The 27,508-nt window shown below is 37.4% G+C and overlaps 2 protein-coding genes and 2 non-coding genes across 4 annotated transcripts in view; 3 read left to right on the top strand and 1 right to left on the bottom strand.

Moving 5' to 3' along the window:
- The first annotated feature begins 4,412 nt into the window (after nucleotides 1-4,412).
- LOC144637579 (uncharacterized) lies at nucleotides 4,413-7,679 on the top strand. The gene has a single exon (XM_078496643.1). It carries the CDS (start codon nucleotides 4,413-4,415, stop codon nucleotides 7,677-7,679), a length of 3,267 nt encoding a protein of 1,088 aa, XP_078352769.1.
- Nucleotides 7,680-8,329: 650 nt separating this feature from the next.
- Trnar-ucg (transfer RNA arginine (anticodon UCG)) lies at nucleotides 8,330-8,402 on the bottom strand. Its single transcript has one exon. It is a non-coding gene; the product is annotated as a tRNA-Arg (tRNA).
- Nucleotides 8,403-9,074: 672 nt separating this feature from the next.
- LOC144638613 (uncharacterized) overlaps nucleotides 9,075-27,508 on the top strand; it is a 44,438-nt gene continuing 26,004 nt past the window's right edge. The window contains exons 1-14 of the mRNA XM_078497813.1: nucleotides 9,075-9,231; nucleotides 9,353-9,491; nucleotides 10,559-10,698; nucleotides 11,263-11,532; nucleotides 12,370-12,618; nucleotides 13,461-13,682; nucleotides 14,234-14,404; nucleotides 15,654-15,864; nucleotides 16,803-16,860; nucleotides 23,883-24,035; nucleotides 24,629-24,684; nucleotides 25,525-25,662; nucleotides 26,294-26,462; nucleotides 27,172-27,276. Coding sequence (XP_078353939.1) covers nucleotides 10,638-10,698; nucleotides 11,263-11,532; nucleotides 12,370-12,618; nucleotides 13,461-13,682; nucleotides 14,234-14,404; nucleotides 15,654-15,864; nucleotides 16,803-16,860; nucleotides 23,883-24,035; nucleotides 24,629-24,684; nucleotides 25,525-25,662; nucleotides 26,294-26,462; nucleotides 27,172-27,276 — 1,863 coding nt within the window. The 5' untranslated portion in view covers nucleotides 9,075-9,231; nucleotides 9,353-9,491; nucleotides 10,559-10,637. The remainder of the gene's footprint in view (nucleotides 9,232-9,352; nucleotides 9,492-10,558; nucleotides 10,699-11,262; nucleotides 11,533-12,369; nucleotides 12,619-13,460; nucleotides 13,683-14,233; nucleotides 14,405-15,653; nucleotides 15,865-16,802; nucleotides 16,861-23,882; nucleotides 24,036-24,628; nucleotides 24,685-25,524; nucleotides 25,663-26,293; nucleotides 26,463-27,171; nucleotides 27,277-27,508) is intronic.
- On the top strand, nucleotides 17,297-17,373 carry Trnar-ucg (transfer RNA arginine (anticodon UCG)). The gene has a single exon. It is a non-coding gene; the product is annotated as a tRNA-Arg (tRNA).

Genomic DNA, 27,508 nt, shown 5'->3' with positions numbered 1-27,508 from the left:
AATTAACCGCCGTAGCGAATTTGACATTTTGAACTTGAGCCCTTTGTCGGAGCAAAATCATTACGGAATATATAGCTCCGACAAAAGGCTTACACTCCAAACGATCATCTTCAGCCACAGCGATTTACTTACCTGTATAATCTTTATTTTCAAGCCGTGTTTTTAATTGACTACAATCCGTGCCATAATTCCTAGGGACACTCCTTTCAACAATTATAACGTGACATTCCGTTTCGAATTCTCAAAAATGGAGAGCCCCCTTCCCCCAAAACCAATGTTGCAAAATAGACGGCAACGGAAGGCATTGTTTTCTCAAGATACACAACATCGTAATGGGCAGGGTGTTAATTATTGATTTTTTTCCCTGTTATAAGTTTAAGTGCACCCCCCAGTTCCAAAATGTTTCGGGTAAAATGCTTAGAATTCGGGCTTAGAATTCGGGCAACAAGCCTAATATAAAAAAATAAGCGAAAAGTCTAGTCAACATTACGTTCAAAACAAATAACATCAACAGGAAAAGTATTGGAAACATACCGAACTCTGTGGTTCAAAAGTCTAAATTTCTCATTCATCTGCGCTCGTTTCTTCTCGCAAATTGCTATAATCATGTTCGATTTTTCTCGCAAAGTTTGCTTGACTCCTCAGTTTTAATCAGTTGCCATCAGCTTTTCCATAGCTTGGGCGTTTGCGCACGGCGGATTTAGAGCAAGACCTTGAAGCTGTTATAAATGTGATTAAGCTAATTCTTTTGACTCAAATGTTTAGTTCTCAGTGCTAGGTCAGTTGAAACTGCTAACGAATTTTTTAAACCCTTCCTCCCTGTATGTTTTACACGCTTTTGTAATACTTTCAAATGGGGGAAAAACGATGTAAATTGGCTCCCAAAAATTTATATAATATTTTCTGAAGTACTTAATTAAGTAGAGTGAATTAATAAATAAAAGATATCCGAAAAAGGATTCGGCAGTGCCTTGACACCTTGGGGTAACGCCACGAAATTAATTTAAAAACTTAAGCAAGGCGAAGTTTGTACACGACTATTTCAATGCATGTTTAATTTTTCATTTTACATGCCTCTTTTTTCGGCTTTCAACCCATGCCAATTTTTTTCGGGCAAAAAGGTCTCCGCCCCCCAGGACCGAAGGTGCCCGTACGCCTATGGCCGTGCGTACCGTTCTCCCCACAAAATAATATTTTATTATCAGTTCTCGAGATGAAAAAAATATCCTTGCATGATCAACTCGACATCGAGTGAAACCTTAAATGGATCATGAAGTCGTTAATGTCATGCGATCATATAGTTTGTCAAATCAAAGAATGAAAGATCCATCGAAAATTGCGTGGTAATAAATTGGGTCATCCGTATTATATTTGAGAAGGTATCCTAGATTGTATTTCTTGAGTTGTATTATGATTGAAACTGAAACACATTACGGTAATATGCACATATCGCAATTTGTTGAATGTCTGCTCAAACTCGGCTAAAACATAAATGACAAATTCAGCGAAGGGAGAAATTGTATCCGTAAGATGACCACTATGTCTGTCGTTCCTTCCCTTTAATTTACAAGACTTTTGTTTAGAGTGCTTAAGAAATTTTCTGTCGAAATTGAAAGCTAATTTAGAGGGTCAATTGACAATTGTTTGCGTCATTGTCATTTTGAAGGGGAGTTGGCAGGCCTTTGATCATGATATGATAGATTTCGATTTCATTTCGATTTTCACTGGTTATAAAACGAATATTATATTTAGAGGTGACACAGATTGTTTTGGATTTCATTCCGGCGTTAACTTGGACGGGTAAGCACAGTTATTCTAACTCAAGCTTTAATTTATAGTAGTTGGCGAAAACAGTGACCTGTTTTCTTTGACAATAATTCTTGTTGTAACAGGAGAGAAATATTTGGGTGGTTATAAACTAATAGAATAGACGTCTTACAGTACCTCTGAAGTTCGCTCACAGTCTGTCAGTTTAATTTTCTTTCCGTTCTGGTAATCTTTGTAGTCATTCCTTTTCGGTTTTAATTCTGTATTTCTTCGGTTTATATTGAGATGCTTCAATGACAGGGTTAAGTTTTAACATGAACTAGTTCGAAGAATAAAGGCGGAAAAGAATTAAATGTTTTCAAATTGAAAATGATCAACCTCAGTAAATAAAAGCTAAAACATCTTCATTTGACTATCAAAGCCTATAAATTAAAACCGAGGAATTAATATTGCTCTTTTATCAAATTGATTTGAAATATTAGCTACGTTATTCTTGTTCGATTTGAGTCACACGGTTTATAATAGACGTCAAAACGCTTGCAAAAACATCAGTAAACCGGTACCGATTTTCTGTTTTGTTGCATAGTAAGTTCGTGTTGTAAAGTGACGCTGTGACTTTCCCAGTAGCGTACAACCGCAAAGGGAAGTGGCAAGTGTAGTATTTAGTCAATAGGTTCGACTAAAGATAAGACACGAGGTCAAACATCATGACCGCTTCAACAGAACTTTATTGTGACTTACAAAGCATTCTGGGTACCAACCATTCATATACGGTACCTTACACATTACAGCAAGTACATCGATATCTAAAAATCTAAAAAATCGTATAGTTCAATGTGGTTTTGCATTCAATTTTAACGGATTGTCTTGACTTGATGATAAGAAATATAAATGATGATCAATAATAATATTTTCGGCGAATATTTTACACAATAAAATGGCATTTCGCTTTCTAAAGATTTTACTTACTGAAGGAAGAGGGTGCGTTAAGTGTGTTGTTTTTTTCCAAAATGTAATAGCGGCGTCATCGGCGAACGTGTCGTTTCCAAGACTTCTTTAACTCTTAATGAGGTTATACTAAATATTTTTTCGAACACCGTCGAACTACAGAAACACGCAAAGAATTGATAATGGCTTGGTCTATTTAAAAGATTACAGTCGAAATCGAATTTTAACCAGTAAAATGGTTAGAAAAATCTAATACACGAGTCGTTGTTTAGGAGGAAATGTCCTTGTTGCCCACCACGCAAATTTATTTGGAATTCAATCAGATTTTGACTTTCCTGTAGAAACGATCAAAGTGCGGTAGGTTTAACCAGTCTTTATCCAGTAATTGACGATAAATAAGGCGTTTTTCTATTCTAAGTAACTAATATTGAAGAACACAGAAAACCCTTGTGACGTGAAGGCTTTTTCTTGATAATATTTCATACGTGGCTGACATCAACGGCGAACCAAACTAATATATATACTCGATGACTTATTAAAAGAATGAAAAATCATAAAATTTAAATGGTAGCTCCTTCTCGTGTTTTGATTGCGAATGTTTGAGAATAAGGTGACTGTCTTAATTTCGCATTTAGGGATGTTTTATAATAAGTACAAATATGTATTGTGCGTGTCATTTTTCCACGAAGGTAAGAAGTACTTTATTTCCTTATGTCCTCTAGATGAAACGAAAAATTTTTATTTATAGACTCAATACTGAGTGGAACTTGATAGGTAGTCATCTGCCCATCAATAACGTAAACATACAACGGAAGAAAGATTTGAAAGTTGATACTGAACTGTTGGTACGTCTAGGTGCAGTATTAAGAAACGAAGACATATTGAATTGCGTTTCGCGTCTAGAGTGATTTTCATACGTCATCCGCTGGCCGTGCCCTCCAAGACGTCTAAAATGCAAGCTATTTCTTGAATTGAGATATCAATTAAAACTGAAAGACAGCGAAAACGGAAGAATACGCAAATATAGTAGTATGCCAACTATCCCCTCATACTTGGCAGATAGAATTTCACAAACAATCCTATCTTAAACTGTGATAGATTAGTTATATAGGTTCAAAGAAACTGTACACAGGTTTAGATAGTATTCTAGAAATGTCAGGTAAATTCGTTTTAAATTTTTCGCCATGGAATAGAAGCCAGCCAAAATTAAACTGAGGTAAATTTTAAAGTTTGAAACCCCTGTTAAGCTTAATCTATCTAAAACTTTCTATCAAATAATCAGTGTCAATCTATCAGGCATCAATCAGGCATCAATCAATCAATCAATCATCAATCAAAATTACTGTTTTGATCGAGATCAACACACCCGTGAAGATTGATCGAAAGCTAAATATTTACTTCTCTGGTCCGAGTAATGCAGTCAATAAATTACAAAATAACTAATCATAACATTTCTAAACGGTGTTGAAAACTTCTCTGTCTACCACCAGACAGTAGTTTTGTGAACGATCTATTCATGGAAGTTTTAACCATAAACCCTTTTATACTCTAGCAAGTTTCAAAAAAACGTCCGTTAGCAAAATTTTTCCTCAGTAACTACCAAAGTACCAAGCACTACCAACAGACGAGAAGCTTAATTACACTTAGCTTAATTTACCTTTATTGTCGTCTTATTCTACTAGAAGTGCTTAGCTGCCATGAGCAACACTGACGCTGTTATTCAAGCTATCTCTATCGGCCTCATTGTTGCAAGTTTCCTTCTCTACAGCTGCCGAGTTCAAAAAGCCATCGAGTTATGCAAGGAATGTCTTTTCCTCCTGAAAAACCAAGTCGTAAAAGAGGAAAATATAACCAAACTATTTTACAAAGTGGTGTATTCGAAACTTTTACAGGCATACTGTCTTATGACTGATTACACAAATGCGACAAAATACGCCAAAAAACTTATTCACATTCACCGAGAATGCGGTGAAAGACATAAAGAATGTTGGCTCAGCATCGGACTAGCGACAATGTATCTCAGTGGAAGAAAGTACACAGAAGCAAAAGACCTTTGTGAGCAAGCCCTCCTGATCTGTACAGCAATATGTGACAAAAATGGTGAAGCATATTGCTACGGAATCCTAGGGAAGGTGTATCAATCAGTTGGTGAATACGAGAAGGCTAGAGAATATCACGAGAAAGCACTGGCTCTCCTAAAAGAAACGGGTACCAAGACAGACGAAGCTTCTTCTTGCATAAGCTTAGGGGCGGTATATCAAGCAGTTGGAGAATATGAGAAGGCTAGACTATATCTTGAGGAAGCACTGGCAATCAATAAAGAAATTGGTGACAGAAATGGAGAGGCCTCCTGTTATGGAAACCTTGGTGTCGTGTTTCGATCAGTCGGTGACTATAAAAAGGCTAGAAAATATCACGAGAAAGCATTGGCGATCAATAAAGAAACTGGTGACAAAAATGGAGAAGCCTCATCTTACGCAAACCTTGGAATTGTGTTTCAATCTGTTGGCGAATATGAAAAGGCTAAAGAATATCTCGAGGAAGCGCTTTCGATCGCAAAAGAAAATGGTAACAGAGAAGCAGAAGGCTTGGCCTACGGAAACCTTGGAAATGTGTTTCGTTTTAATGCTGAATATGTAAAGGCTAAAGAATATCTTGGAAAAGCACTCGTGATCAGTAAGGAAATTGGTAACAAAGATTTAGAAGCCTCGTCTTGGGCAAATCTTGGAGTTGTTTCTCATATATTTGGAGAATACAAGAAAGCCATAGAATATCACGAGAAAGCACTTGCAATCAATAAAGGAATTGGTGACAAAAATTTAGAAGTCTCGTCTTATGGAAACCTCGGAGCGGTGTTTCAATCACTTCGTGACTATGAAAAGGCTAAAGAATATCACGAGAAAGCATTGGTGAAACAAATAGAAATGCGCGATAAGAGTGGAGAAGCCTCGTCTTTGGGAAATATTGGAATTTTGCTTGAATCTGTTGGAGAACTTGAGAATGCAAGAGAAAATTACCAAAAAGCGCTGACGATCAATAAAGAAATTGGTGACCGAAATGGCGAAGCTGCTTGTTACGAAAATTTAGGAACTCTGTTTCAGTCTCTTGGTAAATATCCGAAAACTAACGAATGCCTCCAGAGAGCACTTCTGATCAGGCAAGAAATTGGAGACAGACGAGGGGAAGCATCAACATATGGAAACTTAGGAGTTCTTTTTCTATCTCTTGGTGATTACGACAAGGCTAAAGAGTATCACGAGAAAGCACTTGCAATCAGAAAAGATATTTGTGACAGGAAAGGGGAAGCGCTTGATTACCTAAACCTAGGAACTGTGTTTCAAATTTTTGGTGAATATAGTAAGGCGGAAGAATTTCTTCAAAAGGGGCTTTCAATAAGTGAGGAAACTGGACAGGTCGAGAAACAATTTTGTTTACTTTGCAAAGTTGCTTGGGTTAAGGTTTTAGAAGGAAAGGTTCAAGAAGCTTTGTCGTATCTCCTTTCTGGTATTCAAAAATACGAAGATCTGATTGGTTTTCTCCGCGACAACGATCAATTTAAGATATCTTTAACAGATAAGTATGTTTCCTGCTATTGGTTACTCAGCTCACTCTTTTGTGCTGCCGGAAATCCTAAAGAAGCTCTTTATGTCTCAGAGCTTGGGCGGGCTAGAGCCCTGGCAGACTTAATGCCAGCAAAGTATTCTGTAGAGGGTCATATCTCAGCTAATCCTCAAACATGGGTTGGTCTTGAAAGGATTATGGACCAAGAATGTCAATCTAGTACGTGCCTATACGTCTCTTATTCTTGTGACAATTTATTTTTGTGGATTCTTAAAGCAAGCGGAGTCGTCCATTGTAGAAGAAGTAAATGTCAAGGAGATGTAATGAACATCAAAAGTGGATTAGTTCGAAATTTAGATGACTTCTTTGTCAACGAAATCTTCCGATGTTTTTGCATATTAAATGAGGAAAATTGCGAAGACCGATCTTTGAACGGTTTCCATTGCAAACCTAAGTCGTGCCAGGAAGATAGCCACGAGGCTTCCCGAATTGGAAAAGACGATAAAGATAACTTAGGACCGAAGGTAAATCTTTCTCTATGCTACAAATTGATCATTGCGCCAGTGTTGGACTTACTTGACGGCCCTGAAATCATCATTGTTCCCGATCGTTCTTTATACAACATTCCATTTGCCGCGCTACCTGATGAAAATGGGAATTATTTGTCGGAGACTTTTAGGATCCGGGTTGTTCCATCTTTAACGACGCTCAAGCTCATTCATGACAGTCCAGCAGACTATCACAGCCAGACTGGTGCACTGATAGTAGGGAACCCTGACGTTGGTGAGGTGCATTTCAAAGGACGGCTCACGTACATTTCGAGGCTGCCTTGTGCAGAAAATGAAGCGAAGATGGTAGGAGAAAAGCTGGGTGTTAAGCCTCTAATAGGACAACAAGCAACTAAGCAGGCAGTACTCGAAGTGATAAATTCAGCAAGCCTGGTACACTTTGCTGCACACGGTGATGCAGAAAGAGGAGAAATTGCCCTTGCACCGGCTCTTCGTATTCCCAACATTATACCTCAAGAAGAACACTACTTATTGACAATGTCTGACATTTCAAAAGTTCAACTGCGAGCTAAACTGGTAGTACTCAGCTGTTGCCACAGCGCACGTGGACAGATCGGAGCCGAGGGAGCTGTCGGGCTTGCCCGAGCATTCTTAGGATCTGGTGCACGCTCGGTGTTGGTTGCATTGTGGGCCCTGGAAGACAGTGCAACAGAACAGTTCATGAGTCATTTCTACGAGCATCTTGTTTGCGGAGAAAGCGCCAGTGAATCTCTTCACGAGGCCATGAAGTGGATGAGATGTAACGGCTATTCTGACGTGAGGCAATGGGCGCCTTTTATGCTAATTGGAGATAACGTGACATTCGATTTTGGAAAATTAACTCAAGTTTCGTAGAAAAAGACACAAGTAACAACCTTTTAAAGAGCTCAGCTGTTACTAAATACTGGAATTTAGAAAAAATATTGTTGTTTTAGTATAAATATAATTTTTAATAATCAAACTGTGAACTGTCATCATTGATTGCACTGCAGCATTTACTTTTGCAATTTACCGCACATACTTTGTATATGTAACGTTATTAACTATGAAAATTTTTTGGCGTTCTTGAACGGTAACTAGAGTTAATTTAGAGTGTGCCTTAAATTATATATCAGTAGGGTTCAAAGACACAAGTAACAACCTTTTAAGTGCTGTTTTGTGACACATTTTCACAAAATCCCCATTACAACAATGATAAGTAAAATGTGAATATAAATTTGTCTTGTTTCCTTTTATGATAAACTGTCACGATCTACCATCTCAGGGGAGGGGAGGGGAGGGGAAAGGCACACACTTATCAAGTGAGTTCCGCATTGATTTATACCCGCATGTCATTGAATTGAAGTCAAATCACGCAGAAACAAAAAAAAAAAAATTTTCTGCAGTCGAATGACATTTTGAAGTCAAATGAAAATTTAACAAAATGCTACCGACTGTGATTGAAACGCAATGTGGACGATCCATTGAGCTAAAAGATTTTTTTGAAGAATGTAAAAAAAATTAGACGACCACGAAGGGACTCGAACCCTCAATCTTCCGATCCGAAGTCGGACGCCTTATCCATTAGGCCACGCGGCCAGACACAAGAGAGGATGATAAAATAATCATTCTTAAACAAAATTTGATATATAGCCACATGCGTTGGATAAATCAAAACATTAGCCCTTCCAATGTTTATATTGTCTGACGGACGAAACCTATATAACTGTTACTGGACCCTTAGAATAAAACTTTATGTTGGAAGCTTAATATTGTTTTCTCAGTTTAATACCATATCTCGTCAAGTCGAGACTACTTTAATGGCAGTTGCTATTTTTTGGCAACTATTCTGCCTGATTCCTCCATTGATATCCGAATTTACAATAATGGGCACTTCCCATAAGCGAACTCTTAGTCATGGTCTCAGCCACATGCAAACACTGCATTTTTTAACTCCATAAGCACACACCCTTCCTTAGTGGACATATTGTTAACGTCCCAATGGGGTGTCCGCTTTCGGGAGATTCGTCTACTTGTTGCCAAAGTACTAAAAATTTCGATAAATTAAAACTTCCGGCGGTTTTGAAGTCTTTTCTCCAATATTATTATCTTTTTGTTTATAATGCGGTTGAATTAACAATCAATAACCACCAAAGTTTTTTTTGCTGGTTGTTATATGATGCTTCGAGTGCCAATCACAAGCTAACCACCTGTTTATTTTAACGTAAATGCAAATTGCGAATATCCGTTGAATCTTGGCTGAATCTTCATTTTTGTCGAATATTCCTGTTGTCGAAATTAAGCATTGCAAAGGAAAAACGAACAAACAGTTTTAGAAACGAGATATTTTTATCTTTGCGTTTAAAATGATTGTGTATCAAAAGTCAAATTACAGATGTTATTTGAGACGTTAAACAAAATTCGTCTGGTAAGTATCTCGACCAAACGTCGTTTTTTCTTTGAAATAGCTTTACATCACCCCAATCTCATGTAAAAGTATTTTGTATAGTTACACGAGGATTCTATGGGATATTTTTCTGTGATTGTAGGAGAATCTCGACGGATATAATTAACAAGAAGTACCTGGTGTTGAAGATCGTGAGATGGCACAGCAACAGGTCCTAGTGCGATGATCTAGTGAATTTTCACAATGTTACCTTTGCGAAAAAATCACCTCAGAGGCATACGGTAAGCCAATTTTATTTGAGTTTGTCTTTAAAAATGTATTTCTGAGAAAAGTGATATACTTTTTTCCTAGCTTCTATATCAAAAGTGTTGCCCTGAAAAGATTAAACCTCTGGTAAATAATGTTTTTAATTTCTACGAGCTACGCTTTTCTATTAAGTGACTGGTAGAAGATATCAATGTCATTTGACAATTACTAACAAATACCAAGGAGTTATTAACTTGCAGTTATTTAAGATACTCGTTTCTGTTCTTCTTTTGCATTTACGTTTCGGTGCATGAAATTTTAGCGCAAAATTTTAGTCATGATTTCCTGTTTAAATCACAATTTTTCAAATGATCATGCAGTTATAATTAAGTTAAAATTTGGACAGAGATAGAAGTAATATTTGATTAACTGTCAAGTCAGTTCTCAGCTATCCAAATAGATGGTGCTTTACTTAGTTCTAGACTACAAAAATCTGTACCTAAAAAATTTATGTTTTATGCAGCGTTTAGTAATAACATTATTATAGTTATCAAGTATATAGACAGGGTTTGCTCCAAAAGAGCTAGATTGGGTGGGGTAATTCGGCCCTCCATTCTTGTAAGTAAAAGTATAATGCTCTCCATTTTTCACCACTATCCCTATCCTGTCTGTAAATTTCGCATTTGAAAAATATTGCACATTTGTGTAGAATTGAAAATATCAATTAGTGTAGAATTGCTTTAGTACAGTTTGTTATATTACATCTTGTTATTCATCAAATTATTCATCAAATTGTCACGACGTAATAAAGTCACTACTATCCGCCATCCAGACATAACAGATATCTTGCGATATACGCGTAGGTTGGTCGACTGAAGGCCTGCAACGTGCTGCGTAGCCACAGTCTTTTTTAGCTGCAGAATATGTTTCGTTTACACTTTGTTGAATAATAAAACAATCATCTTGCTCGATCTTGCAAAATATCGTCTGATTGTAGCCAACGCGGCCTACAGCCTACAGTCTCGTTGGCTTAAGTATCAGGCTATATTCCACCCGATTTCGTAGGACAATTGTTAAGTTAAGGTATTGTTTCTTTTTTCAGAACTTTACTTTAAAGGAGGATCACAGATAGTATAAGATCAAGAAAGGAAGCTTTGAAGGTGAAAGATTATGAAAACTCGATGAAACTTATTTTGATATTTGTGCTGGTGGAATCTTGCAAATTTTTGCAAGCCCAGAAAGGTAAGAGGTTTCTAATATTTATTACTGACTGTTTCATGAACTAACCTCCGCTAAATTTCAGAAATCTGGGGTTGGCATTTGTGGAGACCAAATGGCGCTTGAATTTTCAGAACAAGATTTCGCATACTTTCCATACATTTTCAGTGATTATAAGCTTCATACAATTTTCCTGAAATAACTGAGAGTGCATTTTCCCGCGCATTTTTACCATGAGGTTTACCTTTCACGTAGCTATCACGATGTGTCCCAAGCGTGGTTGCAAAGCAGAAAACATCAGTCCGCCATATTTATTTCTTAGTCAATAGAGAAGAACAGATTTAAAACGTCTTTTTAACCTCGGAAAGGTATTTTAAAAGAAAACAACATTTTAATTCAGAGTTTGTAAATCGTTCAATGTGAATCACTTAATTAAATAGGTTTTTAATTCCTCGAAACTTCCAGCCGGTGGACTCTTTTGTTTTTTTTGCTTAGGTTTTGCAAATTCATTTTACCTGCTTAATAGAAAAGCTTTTTTTACGCTATACTAAAAACCACGATCTAATAAAAGGATCTCCGTTTTTGTAGTTTATGATTATCTAGGTTGCTGGAAATACCAGAATAGCAGTTTTCTTCCTGAGGTACAATTAGCGAGACAAAGAAATCATCAGGCTTCAGTATTGTATCAATGTGCAAAAGCTGCCCTCTTGCGTGGGTTCCCTGTGTTTGGAATTAGGAGCAACTCGACGTGTGTTGGTAGCGTTCATGCAGCACTGACCTACATGCGGTATGGCCCTTCGACAAAATGTTTCAATGGCACAGGCGGCGCAAGTTCAATGGACGTCTATGGCTTGGATGGTAAGAAAATATCGGAGTGAATAGTCACTTGAATAAGAATATCACTCCTAGATATGATTAAGATTTTATTCTTTCACACGCCCTGTCTACATCAACCCGGGTAAACTTGAAGGCGTGAAAATTTGAAAACGTGGTATAAAATGTTTTCTCTCCACATTGGCGCGGGTAAATTTTAAAACGACACGCTTCATTGCACGCAGGGTTACAACGGATGCACAGAGCTATTATTAAATTTAACCTTTTGTTTTGACAGAGATCACATGACTATTTGACGTCAGCATTTTCAAAAAGTCTCGGTTTCGCCCGTTTTCGCTGTTCACACTACACCACCTAGCCGTCGTTTTTAAATTTACCCGCTCTGGAGAGCGTTTTTGAAAAGTTCCGTTTTCGGTGACCAAAAACGCCCTTTCAGTGTGGACGGTTGGCCTATCCGAAGAAAAGATGCGTTTTCAAATTTACCTTAAGGTTAGTATGGATAGGGCCTTAATTAACGACCGAAAGAAGGAGTTCGGAACTAATTAACCTGATTTAACGCTCATCGATTTCATCGGAAACGCATTTTACATTTGAAAACGCTATTCAGAGTGGAGTCTTTTGAAAACGAAGCCCTATCGTATCAGTGTGTACAGCGAAAAGGGAGGCTTTCGAAAACGCTTTTCGGGTTTCTTGTAATTGTGAACGATAGGCAAAAACGCATCGGAAAAAACACTTCAACATTTTCAGACCATTCAGCGTGACCCATTACCTACTATATTAATACAGTATAGGGTATTTGGAAATCAGTTATTTGTTTATGGTTGCTTTAAAATTTTGTTATTAAAACATTTGTATTTCAAGGCGCATCAGGGAGCAAGCTTTTCGTTGAGGCAGAAGAACAAGAGAAGAGAAATTTCATCAACGATTTGTACACTTCCTCATACGGAGACCATGTCACTGGCAATATTATGGCTGCACTAAACAACGCAGTTGTTCAAAACGGGGCAATACCTAAAAATGCTGCAAGGCACCCATTGGTAAGAAATGGCCGCGTAAGACCGGTTATGCTGCAGCCGCTGTTCAAGGAAATTGACGAACTTGACTATGGGGGTAAGATCTTGTTTTTTTTTTTTTCCGTGTTTCCTTTCAAGTTCCACACTTTAAATGTCAGCGAATTATTCTCGTCTGAATCGTATTTATTGTAAAAGTATTTTTGGGAATGTAAAGAAATATCAAGACGATATCTTTGTTATTAACCCATCAAATAACTTCAAAAGTAGGCATTTTACGTGACCCAACCAAAACTGAATGATATTCTAAAGAATATTTGGTGAAATCACCCACCTTCCTACGTTTCAGTCGCAAACAAATTGTCAAATAGACTAGCATTTTTTGACTGAAATGACTACAATTCGAACGTTTTTGACAGATGAGGAAGATTTTTTGAACACCAGCAGAGTAATTCTTGAACAGCTTGGCCTTTGAGAGGCTTAGTATGAGTGTGAAAATATTTGAAGAATAATAAACAACACACTGGCTTAAAAATACGAACTTTTATTTGTCATAATATGTCGAAAATATCATCAAAAATATATAAAGGCAGTGAAAAAGTGTCTTTCTCGAGATTGCAAAGGAAAAATTAAGAAAAAAACTTTTTTGTTGTCACAACCTAACTATAAAACACATTTCGACATTATTTTAAAGAAATTTTATCAAATTTGTGTTCATCTCTCAGTCCATTTACCATAATTATTCAAAATATATAGCTGGAAATGCTGGCTCTCTCTCCTTGTCATGGCAATGTCGGTTTCCTTAAAGGATACATTATTCTAAACTTTAATTCAAGACCAATAACTGGCGTAAATCACGTATCGACCCAATCACGGAAAGATAACCAAAATGTTGATTGAAAATAATATGTTTAGTATTGATGGCGTGATTTTCATTTCCAGTCTACAGACCGCCATTGAGTGGTATCAACATTTTAACCAATCCTGGCTTTGAACAGCCGCTTGTGAATGATCCAGTGAAGGGATGGAGCTGTCAGGGGGAGACTGATGATCCGAGGGGAGGAGTTATTGCTCGATATACTCGACAACAACCAAAGGAAGGACAACATAGTGGTATTTGCCTGGCGCGTCTTTCTGAATGGGCTGGTCCTGGACAGTATATAGGTAAGTTCCTAGTACGAAATGGCCACAATCTAAGCTTTATTGAAAACTTGATCTTTGAAAGGCCCGCTCGGAACCTGAAGTAATACTGGAAGTTTTATTTTGCAACATTTGAAAATTCCCTACTGTACTACCTGCAGTCCCCATAGCAACAACGGCGCGGTATTTCTCGGCAACATAGATGCGTTTAACAGATAAACGCCATCTATTTCATTTAGTGAAGAAATTCAGTACCATTATGCAATAATCACTTCAAACTTCTTTTCTTTCGGCTAAACAAATGATTTTGATCAGGAAAAACTTACACTGAAGAATATTATAAAAAAGAAAAATATGTATTTAGTTTTCACGGTGGAATCCATCATGTTTTGGCTTCTGAACTGACACCATTTTTAAAGGCCAGTTTGCGTTCATCCAATCCTGGGTGGCATCCACGCAAATCGAAGTGATGAAGGCTAATGACGTTCAGAATTGTATGAAGTGAATTTATCAAACCGGTTGCTTGATTCGTCATTACGTTACCGACGAGAGCTTAAAAATTACTGTTTGCATAGGGAACAGAGTTTTGCCAGGTCGTGTGTACAAGTTTATGGGATGGACAAAGCTTCTGGATCGCAAACGAACAGGAGATGTCCATAGTCTGGAACTCTGGATACGTTTCAAGAAAAGAGGAGAAAAGGCACAGAAAAAGAAAAGACTTGCCCACAGGACGAAATATTCTCAAGGTTGGTGAAAGAATTTATATAAAAAAAAAATTTTTTGGCATTTACCACCAAATTTTCAGGTATAAAAACACATAAAATTACATTCCTGGACATCGATAGAAGAGTTCATACTCTTACTGAGGGCCATAAGAATTTATTAAAGAAAACAATAGCAAAATTTACCCATCATCTTTTATCCACCAATTAATCCAACGAAGACCACAACTTTGAACAAAAAGAATTAATGTTCTTGATATTTAACCGAGAAATGTAAATTACCGCAGCTTCATCGAAAGATCGACACACATCAAGAGCAAAATGTAATTAAATGCGTTCAGTTGAGTTTTAGACGGTCTGGATGGGAACGCAAAGATCTCGGCTATCAATTACAGTTTCGGCAGCCTATCAGTAATTTTTGCGGATCTGAGATTTAGGTATCATTTAAAAACGCATCAATTCTCAGTTGGCAGTTAAAATTTAGGTCAGGTAGCAGCTCTCTCAAAGGTCTCACATGGCTCGCTACCCTTCAAGAGAACAACAGAACAAACAACAGGAACAATGGTCCTAGGCCCCCAAAATAATAATCAGCAACTGCCACACTTAGAGGACCAGTAGAATTACAAGCTTACTAGAGCTGCTACACTGCTGTAAAAATCTGAACAATTCTCGGCAATTAGTTGAACGCCACCCGGAATGATTTTTCTGGCCCTCATTCACACTTTCAGTTTTAAAGGGACTAATGGTGGATTTCCACTGACGCGTTTTTCGTGCGTTGAGACATGTGGCGGCTTGCGTCGTTTCGCGGCCGTCCATTGTCTCCACGCCCGGTCCACCATAAGTCACGGATTTAACCAGATTTTCGAACAGCCAAAATTTATATTTCTGTCGCAGGAAACCTAAAAAAGATAGTCTATTTCTATTAAAGATTGCTATATAAGAGCACTGAAACTGTCGATCAACGAGCATCTTTGGCTGCGGATGGCTCGGAATAAACGGATTGCAACTTGAAAAAATAAGGCTTACGTTTTTAAGTTGTTTTCCGCGCGTCTTCGAAAAATCGATATTTATAGCCATTGATGGATTTCTATCCGCAAATTAAGATTATATCTTCCTTTAGATGTTCAAAGATAATGTTTTCTTTGGGTTAAGTTGCCTACTACTGATTTCAGAACAGTTAAGATCAAAAATCTGCGAAATCCTCGTGACATAGTTCCTTTAAGGGATATTTTCAGCAATTTCTATCATGTGCTAATCGATTTTTCTTTCCTAGACTATGGCTGGGTTCAATGGCATACGGCGTTTGAAATGCCAGCAGCTAGGGCTGGCTTCCAGTACATGTTCATTTATTTCAAAGGTCCTAAACCAACAGTTGATATCCAGCTTGATGACCTATATCTTGGTGAAGTCCTTCAACGGTCTGACTGGAAAGAGAACACGGATATCCTTATCAATAAGTACAGAAAACGAAATATCAGATTAAGGTTTGTGTGCCGGAAGTGATATATCAAACACAATAGGCCATTGCTGAGTTACCCGTTGCCTCTGTTTCAAAACGAGTCCTCGTGCAAAACCATTCAAATGAAAATGAGTTTGATTTGCATGAAAATAGGACCGGTAGGTGAAACTCATTTTCTTATGAATGCATGGTTTCGCGCGTAGACTCGTTTTGAAACTGAGGCAAAGATTAACTGGGAAATGGCCTATTATAACAATTATTCCAGGGACGTGTGTGGGATATGAGATGGTAGATATAGGCTATAACTATGTCATATCCAACAAGCGCGGGTGAAATAAAATTGTTTTTATCAAAAAACACCCAAAGAATTGCAATATTTGAGTTCCCGACTGTGCTCGCTGACGCGGACACCGACCCTATTTGTTGGCCATGATATATGAGCTCAAAAACCATGGCCTGTGAACCCCGATCAAAACTCAGGCATTGCAATGTGCCATAGCTGTTTTTTTTTTATTAGAGACAGTATCTCAATTTCAAAGTTTACCTCGAATTAAACACCGAGAAGAGAATTGAAAATACAACGCGCAGCGCAGTATTGACGCATTTCCGACGTTTGGAAATGCGATGAAAAACTGTCTCTCGCCGGAGTGTTCATGATTTGGAAATGGCACGTAAACGATCATGTGGCCGGACAGAAAAAAAAAACCACTTTACCCCTGTCCTTTTCCGGGTTATAACTGTTTCGGGTACACAATTCATTTGAATTAGTGTGGACGGGATCAAAAGTATGGACGGTGTGAAATCATGTGGTTGCGATGAAGCGGTTTGAAAGCTGGCAGCGTGTTTGCTTTGCAACGAAACATCGAAAAGTTTTAAAACACACTTTACAATATTCTAATAAACCGTTCAAACGACTTTACTTATTGTAACATAAAAATGACAGTTTTCATTTTTTATTTTCAGAGTGAATATGAAAGGCTCGCGCTACACTGCGGATCTGTTGCCCAATATAAAAATAACAGTAAGTAAAATAAAAACGTTTTATTTACCTCCCAGGAGGTCTGTACTGTTAGATATAGACTGAATTTTGTTCCTCCCTTTTTAGAACCCGAGCGTGAACCATATTTATGACATAGCTAATTTTTCGCGCGCTATGATTGTTCAATTAGCGGTCAGATAATTAACGGTAAGGACTGCAAGTTGCACAATCAAGTACAGTACGTGGAAATTCTTAGTAATACTTGTGTAATACTAATGCACGTGTTAAATAAATATTTTCATCCAGTGCATACCATGAAAAAAAAAACGGGGTTGCATTAAACTCTTCACAGCTGCTCCAGTTAAACTCAAAACGCTAAGAGCGCAAGGCGTCCAGTTTTCAGCGATTCCTTTTCTGCGTTCAATATTCGGTTGATCATATGTCAACTTGATTTTTTACACCGGGTTTGTATGTGACTGGCCGCGTGGCCTAATGGATAAGGCGTCCGACTTCGGATCGGAAGATTTTAAAAGGGTTCGAGTCCCTTCGTGGTCGTTTCTTTTCTTTTTTTTGCATTCTAAAAAACTTTTTTTCCATCAATGGACCGTTAACGATTGTTAGTCTTTTACCGACGATACAATAAAACTGATACTACAAAGGTGGCGAAAACTGCTATAAATTCACAGCTCTTTTGTTTAGCGGGAAGGGTATTTTTTAATTTCTTGTTTGGGGCCACAATTATCATATAACCAAATGTCGAAATACTATGAATTTGGGTTAATATAAAACTTCAAAGGTAAAATCACTGCCGACATCTGCGCAAATAAAAATCGATGTGTTTCACAGAGCACCCTTCGGTCGAGTGAGTAAGATATAATTGACCCTTACATCCTGTTTATGCGAATAAAAAGCTGTTCCTGGTACGAGGGTCAGGGCCTCAATACCGAGCCCGAGCGAGAGAACTTTCAAGACGTTTCTTAGCAGCAAACCACTAGCGTGAGAAATTATAAAGTTGGCACGAGAGCCAGGGTGACCCTGGAAGATGGGTAACTCGTTTTGAAAGTAAGTTGACCCTAAGAAGAAAGCTTTAGAACTTTTTTCCAATAAGGGACGGACCATTATTTTCTTGGGAGGGGGGGGGGGGATGAAAAATCTTCCTCTGCAAACTTTTTTTTTAGTTTACGCACCTCTGCAAACATTTTTTTTCGAAATTCTTACTATTTTTTGTTATACAAATCGTGTTTGCAAACAATTTATTTTGTCTTTCCAGGCCCTGCAAACATCTTTTTTTAATAATTTTCATCCCCCCCCCCCCCCACAAAAAAATAATGGTCCGTCCCTAAGCACTTGGGCTTTTTTTGACTCGCCAGGGGAAAAAAAAAAAAAAAAAAGGGGGGGGGGGGGGGAAGCACCGAGAAGACCCCAAAAAAAACCACAAAAAAAAAAATAAACCCAAAACACCCCCCCCCCCCCCAAAAAAAAAAAAAAAACAACTATTTTTTAAAAAAAAAAAAATTTTTATTATAAAATCTCCCCAAAAAAAAAAAAAAAAAAAAAAAAACAAAATATATAACAAAAAAGGGGCGTAACCCGGTGGTATTGTTTTACTTTACAAAAATGCATTACATGATTGGATTTCAATTGTGAAAAAATCACCAAATTTTCTATGGTTTAAGATCAACAAAGATTATACTAAAACCAACAAAGATATATACACATGTGGACTTTACATTCCTCCGCACAACTCGAGATATTTTGATAATGAATTATTTGAAGAACTTGAAACGGACATTGCACTTTTTTCCTCCCATGGATCGGTTCTTCTTATGGGCGACTTTAATTCAAGAACAGGGAAATATTCGGATAGTATCTGTCAAGAAGGGTCGAAAGTTATTCCAAATGACCGATCTGAACTTTCACTTAATCCAACTCAGCGAAATAGCTTTGACAATGAAGTGAACAATCACGGAAAAAGACTTCTTGAAATATGTAAAAGCGCCGATCTCAGAATATTGAATGGAAGAGTCAGTGGTGACTCTTTGGGGAGAGCTACCTTTCACGGGAGAAATGGTATAAGTGTAATTGATTACGCACTGTGCGATCAAGATTTATTCTTAACTGTTTCAAATTTTATAGTAAAACAGCCCACTTCATTATCAGATCATAGCCCTATAGTGACTTGGCTAAATATTAATTCGACCAATTCTGATACATGTATTCCAAAAGGATCGCATAATAACATCAAATCTTTAACGCGCATATCAAAACAGTTTGTTTGGGAAAGCGATTCTACGCAGAAATTCAAAGATGCTTTACGCTCTCCAGTTATCCAAGATTACATAGACGAAAGAGCACATATTAACGATGTTAACACTTCCCTTGATAAAGTAGAAAATATTTTTAACACAACTGCAAGACAATGTTTAAAGATTAAAACCACAAAACAGCGTAAGCGTATCCAGTCATCGTCAAACAAAAAATGGTTTGATCGGGAATGTAGATTAAAAAGACATGAATTGAGGAAATTGGCAAACCAAAAACACAGAGACCCCCTGAACTCAATTTTACGTGAAAATTACCACGTCGTTCTAATGCAATACAAAAGTTTACTTAAATCTAAAAAGAACGACTATTGTAATAGCAAGCTTCATAACTTGGAGGAAGCTGTTAACAATTCAGATGCAGCTAACTTTTGGAAATGTTTAAAATCAATGGATGACATTATTAAAAAAAAGATACTCCTTTAGTGTCAGAAGAAAATTGGCTGCGATATTTTGAATCTCTTCACTCCAATGATCGACTTAATCCCATTCAAGAGAAAATCTGTAACGAACTTCAAGAAGAAGAAGTCCGGAAAAAACAATTTCGGCCATTAGATCACTTGATTACCGAAATTGAAATACAAAAAGCTGCCAAAAAGTTAAAGAACAACAAATCTTCTTATTCAGATAAAATTAAAAATGAAATGATTAAAGCAAGTATCAACGACCTCATGCCCGTATATTACAAACTTTTCAATGGAGTTCTAAATTCAGGTTCCATGCCTCAAACATGGTGTGGTGGTCTCATAACGCCATAACTTGTCTCATAACTTGACTTACTTACTTGACTTACGTGGTGGTCTCATAACGCCAATTTATAAATTGGGTGGAAGAAGTGATCCGTCAAATTACCGTGGTATCTGCGTTTCGAGTTGTCTGGGTAAACTGTTTTGTTCTATTTTAAATCAAAGGCTTCTCGAGTATTTCAACACCAATCATATATTACACAAGTCACAGATCGGCTTCATGCCTAACAATCGAACAGCAGACCATGTTTTCACACTCCGAACTTTGATAGACAAGTACGTCCATAATCACAATGGCAAAATTTATGCCTGCTTTGTCGATTTTAGAAAAGCTTTCGACTCAGTCTGGCATAATGGGCTTTTAAGTAAGTTATTGCAAATTAATTTAGGGGGATCCTTCTACAATTTAATTAAAAGCCTTTATTCTAAGTCTTCTTGTTCGATAAAAATTGATCAGTATCAGACACGACCCTTTCAATATATGAGAGGTGTACGACAAGGTTGCGTTTTAAGTCCACTACTTTTCAACCTTTATATTAACGATTTACCGTTCTCATTTGAAAATATTCTGTCTGATCCTTTTGTCCTACCAAACGGTACAAAATTAAACGCTCTACTATATGCCGACGATTTAATTATTTTATCACGTTCCAAAACAGGTTTGCAAAACTGTCTTAACACATTAGACACATACTGCAACACGTGGATGTTGAGCGTAAATCCCAAAAAAACCAAGATAATGGTTTTTCAAAAACGTGCGAAAAAATGTACTGAACATGTATTTTACATAGGAAATCAAACAATTGATGTTGTACAAGATTACACTTATTTAGGAACCAAAATATCTTCTACAGGAAATTTTAAAATCTCACTTGATCACCTAAAAGAGAAAGGACTTCATGCACTTTTTAGTTTGAGACGACACACAAATTTTAGTAGATTGAAACCTTCTCTTGCCTGTAAAATCTTTGATGCAATGATATCTCCAATTCTGCTCTATAATAGTGAAATTTGGGGTGGTTATGTAAAATCGGATTTTAAGGCCTGGGATGGTTCACAAATTGAAAGAACACATCTACAGTTTTGTAAACGCTATCTTGAAGTCAGTAATAAGGCTTCTAATGTTGCATGTAGAGCTGAGCTTGGTCGATTTCCTCTCCTTATCACCATTAATCAAAGAATCCTCAATTATTTGATATATCTCCAAGAAAAGCAACCGGATTCTTTTGTTAGACAGTCTTTTTTAATTTCATTAGAACTTCACACCGCTGGTAAAAATAGTTTTTACTCTAATCTTATGAAGATATCCGAATATTTTAATTTTGGTAATTTTAATCCTGATTTAGTAGACACCGCAAAAGTGACCGGCAATGTTTCTGCAGTTAATGAAACAGAAATATATTTCGTATTGGCAGCATACTCTACAGCATTCTCAAAAACTAGAATTTTATAGATCTTTTAAGAACGAATATGATACCTCCAATTATCTAGAGTTAACTAGGAGAGTTTCTGGTAGGAGAACATTAGCTAAATTACGTATTAGCAATCATAAGTTAATGATCGAACTAGGCAGATATAACAATACGCCCAGACATAATAGGCTCTGCCCGGTCTGTGATTGTAATAAAACCGAAGATGAAATTCATTTTCTCTTTTATTGTTCCAAATATGCAACAATAAGAAATAACTTTTACAAGACAATACAGCCTATCATCTTAAATGTCAGCCAACTACCAGTGCCTGACTTGATTTTAGAATTAATGAATTCTCCCGATCATTTTGTGACCATGCAATTGATTAAATTTATATCATCTTGTTTTGATTTACGTAACAAAAAACTATCAATGTAATTAATTTTATATGAATCATTTTTGTTTTTTACTATATATTATTATTTTATTATTTTTATTATTATTATTATTAATCAACTTTCTCATGTTTTGGAATGAATGTAAAAACAGGCCAAAATATCAACAAACAAATTCTCCTAACTGGTCCCATACCTCTCTTTTGATATGGTTGGAAGAAGTTACACTTGGAGGTAATTTTCTTATATCAACCCTTTAAACCCTGAATATCAACAAGCAAATTCTCCTAGCTGATCACCGCATAACTCTTATGGTTAGGCTGGGGGAAGTTACCAAGAGGTCACATACTTTATTTTAATGGCCGGCAGATCACGGTTTGCCAGGGTTAGAGGTAATGAGATCTGCTTATCGATATCCGGGCCCAAAGGGGGTGATTATTGCATAGCTATAACAAAACAACAACAACAACTAAGTGTGGCTGAAAATGGGGAAGTGGGTGACAAAGTGCTCCACCAAAAATATGTCAGCCCCTTGTACTCCTGGAGTGTCAAGCTAACAAAACCTACAGCCCAGGGAGAGGCACACGCCGGATGGAGAGGAGGGAGTGGGGCCACCTCTCAGGGCCTGGGTAGAGAAGAGGGAGTTGGGCCTCCATTGGAGGGAGTTGGGCCTCACTAACCTAAATCCAGGGAGTACAGAATAAAGGGAGTTTGGCCTCCAAAAATATCGAGTCTATGGGGGCATAAGTGTGACAAGAGGAGCACTTTATCCCCACAAAATGCAAAGCATTCCCCCATTGACGAGCCACAACAGTAGAATAAACAAAAGTAATTAAGTCCAAAAGAAATTACAAAGAGTCCACTAGTGTTTGGGAAACTTGTGCCAGAACTGAGGGCGGGGTTTTGATATATATCTCGAAACAGTCTGAGGACCATCTACCCAGAACCTTAATAAGCCATGGGGGCAAACTGGCTGAAGCAGCTGTGGTGGCTGCACCTATTCTAAAACTATGCCCAGCGTATTCTTTGGAATCCAGCCCCCCCTTGGAAAGAAGGAGCCTTGTTTTTTTTGTAAGATTTTTTTTCTGGATTCATTTTTGTTTTTTACTATATATTATTATTTTATTATTTTTATTATTATTATTACTAAATAAGTTTACGCTTTTGCAATATTGTAACAAATTTACAGTCATGCAAATAAAGCTTGTTGTTGTTGCATTTAATCGTCCCATGAATGGGGTTTAGTGTTATATGCCCATATTTTTTAGTGCGTGCTTTTATATTGATTTTTAATGTTTACTGTTTCCGAAAAAATACTGTTAAGTGTTTGGAGTGTTTTTTCCGTCTTATAGCATTGCAAATTTTTACCTGCTCTTCAAAATTAATTAACAAAATCACTCGTGACCTTTCAGCTTATGCTCAAAAGGGGTTGTGATGTCGGTCTTTTTTTACGACCCACGTGCAACGTATTCTGGGAAACTCGGGGAGTACTGGCCACCAATTTCGCACCAAGAGCCCTCCATCCTTTGGTCAGTTTGTAAGTGGAAACATCATGGCAGCAGACATGGCAGCATCGAGAGGATTTTCCACCGGTGTTATCAAAGTGTTGGTCAGTTTCTACAGGAGCGGGGAAGATTCCGCATTTGATAGACACAGAAGCAGGGTCACTTTTGACTTTGCTTCTGAAAGCAATGTGGCAGCCGGCAAGAAGCATCTCACGAAGAAAAAATCGTATCTGTGCGCTTTCAGAAATATATCTTTTTCATATGTGAATATAACAACGAAGAGGTAGTAATAAATTTTAGGATTCCTCTTCGGAAATCTTCGATAGCGTTCGGATACCTTCGTGAGCCTTCGAACATCTTCGGTAGTCCCCGGTGATCTTCGTTAGTTTTCGGAAATCTTCCGAAATGATCAGAAAATGGTCGAAAACGTCTTTATATACTCAACAAAAAATGTTAGCTTTTGTCAAGCCGTTTATGTTTCTTTCTGGATGAAATTTACTGCTACAGGGAATTTTCTACTGTTAGTGTTAAAATGCCTAAAATTTTACTGTTTCATGTTACAGAGCCTTAAAATTAAGTGTTTAGTGTCGAGGTACCCCCATTCAGACCCTCTTAAGTGAATGAGAGCTAGATTGTGTAAGAACTGGATACTTATTGGTGTTTGCTGCATTCAATTTTATCATAGGTAAGGCAAAAATCTCACCTTTTTGCATTTGGAGCGGCCGTTAATGGCAACCTTCTTCTACGAAAACCTGAATATCGCGAGTTCTACCTCAAGAACTTTCAATGGGCCGTGTTAGAGGGTGATCTGAAATGGCCTAACATTGAGTCAAAGCCAGTAAGTTAAAGAATTTTATTTTCAATTTATTTTTATTATTTTGTTTACTTAAAGAGAATTGAAAGTAACTAAATTATTTTAGTAAAAAAAATGCAAAATATTTTTGCATTACTCTCATTCTAAACAAAAGATCAACTTTCATTATTTACAAGCATCATTCATTTCAACAGGACTTATCTACGTTACGTATATTTTACATAGGTATTACATTGTTTTACGATACTTAGACTGTGTATAAAGTATATATGTCAGGGAAGTCCATACCGGGTTGATAATGGCATAAAGTGGGTCACAGTCTTGAAAGTGCGGATCGAGTACAGCAGGCCCAATACCATGCCATGCCATGCCATTCCATGCCATGCCATGCCATGCCATGCCATGCCATTCCATGCCATGCCATGCCATGCCATGCCATGCCATGTCCCCCCCCCCACCACCACCACCATCCATCCACCACCACTATCCATCCATCTATCTTAGTGTGGAACCTAAAACTTTCGAACAATATTTATAAGCAAGTGTTAGCATATACACAGTATACAACTGACGCACCATTTGCGTTTTGAACTTATTATAGGTACGTTTCACTTCAGGGCCACATTAATTACCAGACTGCAGACAAGGTGGTCGACTTTCTACAAACTCACAAGTAAGCGTAATTCTTAACTAATGTAAAGATGAGGCACTTCGTTTTACGAGATTTAACATACATTCTAGGGCGTGGGGAGTGGTGCCCAACAGTGCAAATGGCAGGAGAGACACGAAGGGCTTTGGAGGTCTGATACTTGGCTAAAAATAAATATCTTCTTGGTGTTATAGTTTTTGTTTTGTTGAGGTGGCGGGGGAGGGTTTCAGATATCTTATGTGAGGTGGTTAGGGAAGGTTTGGGAGTGTGCCTTTTATTCTGTGATGGTTGTTTTGGTGGCAAGAGGAGGGCTGTATCGTTTTGGTTTGGGCAGGGCTACATTTTAAGATATTTTGAAATACGACATGTAGGGTGTTAGTTCATGCATCAACATTCGCACGTTGCTGTGCCTAAATTTCTTTAGTAGCCTCACTCCCACCCCAAAACACGAAATGCTTTTTGATCAGTTGATAATTAGTTATCTCATATTGGTGGGGAGGAAGGTCCTTTTTTGTCACATATCATGCCAATCGAAACTGCGTTGTTCCACGAGAACAAAGAAATCAGTAAGATCAATAATTTTACCTCTAGGCCCGACAAGTTGGGTAATAGCACCATGATTTTTATCATTTAACCTAGAAAACAATTCTCTTAATAAAAGGTGTACTTGAGTAAACGACCATCGACCTATTAAATTGCACGATTCATTTTGTCTAAAATAAAAAAAAATCTAATGATCAATAATATCATTTAAATAACTCGTTTTCCTCCTCTACTTGCTGCTTGTATTCAAGTCAACGAATTTAAAATATCTTAATCATTGTTTTTATCTTAAATCCTGTCATTATAACCTTTCTCTTTCAGCAAGTTGATCCGTGGACATTGTGTTTTCTGGGCAGTTGACACCGAAGTTCCATACTGGGTTAAGAACATTCCAAAGTTCAAGCTTAAAGCAAAACTAAAAGAAAGATTGACAAATCTTCTCGGAAGATATCGTGGACGGTTAGTTTGCATTAACTTGTTGTTGTTGTTGTTGTACGTTGTTGTTGTAGATTTTTGATGTTATATTGTCTTTATTGTTTCTTAACTGTTGTAGATAATGATGCAATTGTTGTCGTTATTGATGTTTTTGTTGTTGCTGTCGTCGTTGTTGTTGCTGTTGTTGTTGTTGTAGTTGCTGTGTTGTCGTTCAGGAAGATGAACTGTTACAATTGAAGGGCAGCGGGCAACAACGTCCTCTTCGAATTTTGGCTAATTTGAACATTGTCAAAACAACTCCAAATATCGCATGCGGGTTTGTTTACGTGAGCCAAACACACGAAGAACAATATAATATTGGTGACTGACGTTTCACCTTTGAAGCTGCCAGTAATAAATTATGTTCCTTATCCCACTTTTTTCTTAGACTTTAAAAAAATAACTGTATTAAATTAGCACTAAAGCAGAAATAAATCAATAAACATTAATTATAAAATTTATACTAATTTCGGAATATTCGGAAACATCACACTAGGTGATTAATTGGAATTCAGCAAACGCAGTGGAAATACTTTGATAAGGAATGCCAAGTAAAACGAGATAAGTTTTTTTCTGTGATGGACCGGTAGTTGATTTAGCTGTCTGCTTTCTTCAGTTTTATGCAGTGGGATATCAACAATGAAATGCTTCATGGCTCATTCTTTGCTGACCGTGAAGGTGTCGCTATACGAGATTGGATGTATCAGGCAGCGGCCCAAGCAGACCCGGATGTTGATTTGTTTATCAACGATTTCGATGTTGTAGAAAATGGACAGCTAACACAGGTGAAGATTAATTTTTTACAACTCGAATGCTATTCAGAAAAAAACCAGCTTTTTTTGTTCAGTACGTTGACCTACACTGTTTTCAAAGTTCTATTTTCATTATTTCTCGTTAAACTGCAGCTTTGCAGAGCTAGAGCCATTGTTTGGGTTCTTTATTATTGTTTTGTTTGGGCAATAGTGACGAACTTTGCAATTGGTCACGCTTTTTATTTCTCGATTGGATCTTCAAGGGAACATAAACTTTAATTTGAACCGCAGAACAGCTTCTCTTTTTTCTTTTAAACACCGATTTATGCTATTAAACCAGTTTTTAGTACGGGTTTTGAACCCTAGCCGGGTCACTGCGTTGAGTTTTTAGAAAGGATAGGAAGATTACTTCACTCTCATATTACCTCTCTATACCCAGGTGTTTAAATGGGTACCGAAGAATTTAATGCTCGGGGTATAACCCTTCGATGGACAAGCATCCCCTCCAGAGAAAAGTAACCTGATGCTACGGAAAACCGGGATAAGCTTCGGCCTCGCGGGCTCGACTACGCTGGAGCTCAGACTCAGTTAAAAATGTGCCTTATTTTAATATGCAAAAAAATCAAAGGAATAATGGGAATCATTTCAGTTATTAAGTGTATGTCTTCTTGGATCACTTTTAAGTTAAATCAAATATATGAAGATAGCCGAACAATAGCACAGCTTTTCTCTTAACTTATAGGCATTTCTCGAGGAAGCCAAGAATTTGCTTTTACGAGGAATTCCGCTGGACGGAATTGGAGTTCAGGGACACTTTACTGGTCACGTGAATCCAACTTTGCTTCAGGTGAGTGTATTGTAAGATTAAGAGTAGAGGTCACGTGAAAATGTTTAACCACTGGAACTGTCATATTTCAAAACCGGCTTTAATCTGGAAACCAAAACAGCTACGTGATTAATTTTGAGCTCCCACTTGTTTTAACTTTAAAGTTTCATTTTCAGTTCCCGCTTGTTTTAACTTCTGCGTTACATTTTGAGTTTTGAGTTTCCGCTTTTTTTAAATTTGTGTCACTCATTTT

Source organism: Oculina patagonica, chromosome 14, assembly GCF_052425735.1.
Source record: "Oculina patagonica isolate OP01 chromosome 14, crgOcupat, whole genome shotgun sequence".
NCBI lineage: Eukaryota > Metazoa > Cnidaria > Anthozoa > Scleractinia > Oculinidae > Oculina > Oculina patagonica.
The sequence above is the reverse complement of the archived record's forward strand: the minus strand, read 5'-3'. Positions and strand labels throughout refer to the sequence as shown.

Bases quoted from the DNA above. Each gene is read 5' to 3' on its own strand.
- LOC144637579 (XM_078496643.1), top strand. From the start codon at position 4,413: ATGAGCAACACTGACGCTGTTATTCAAGCTATCTCTATCGGCCTCATT.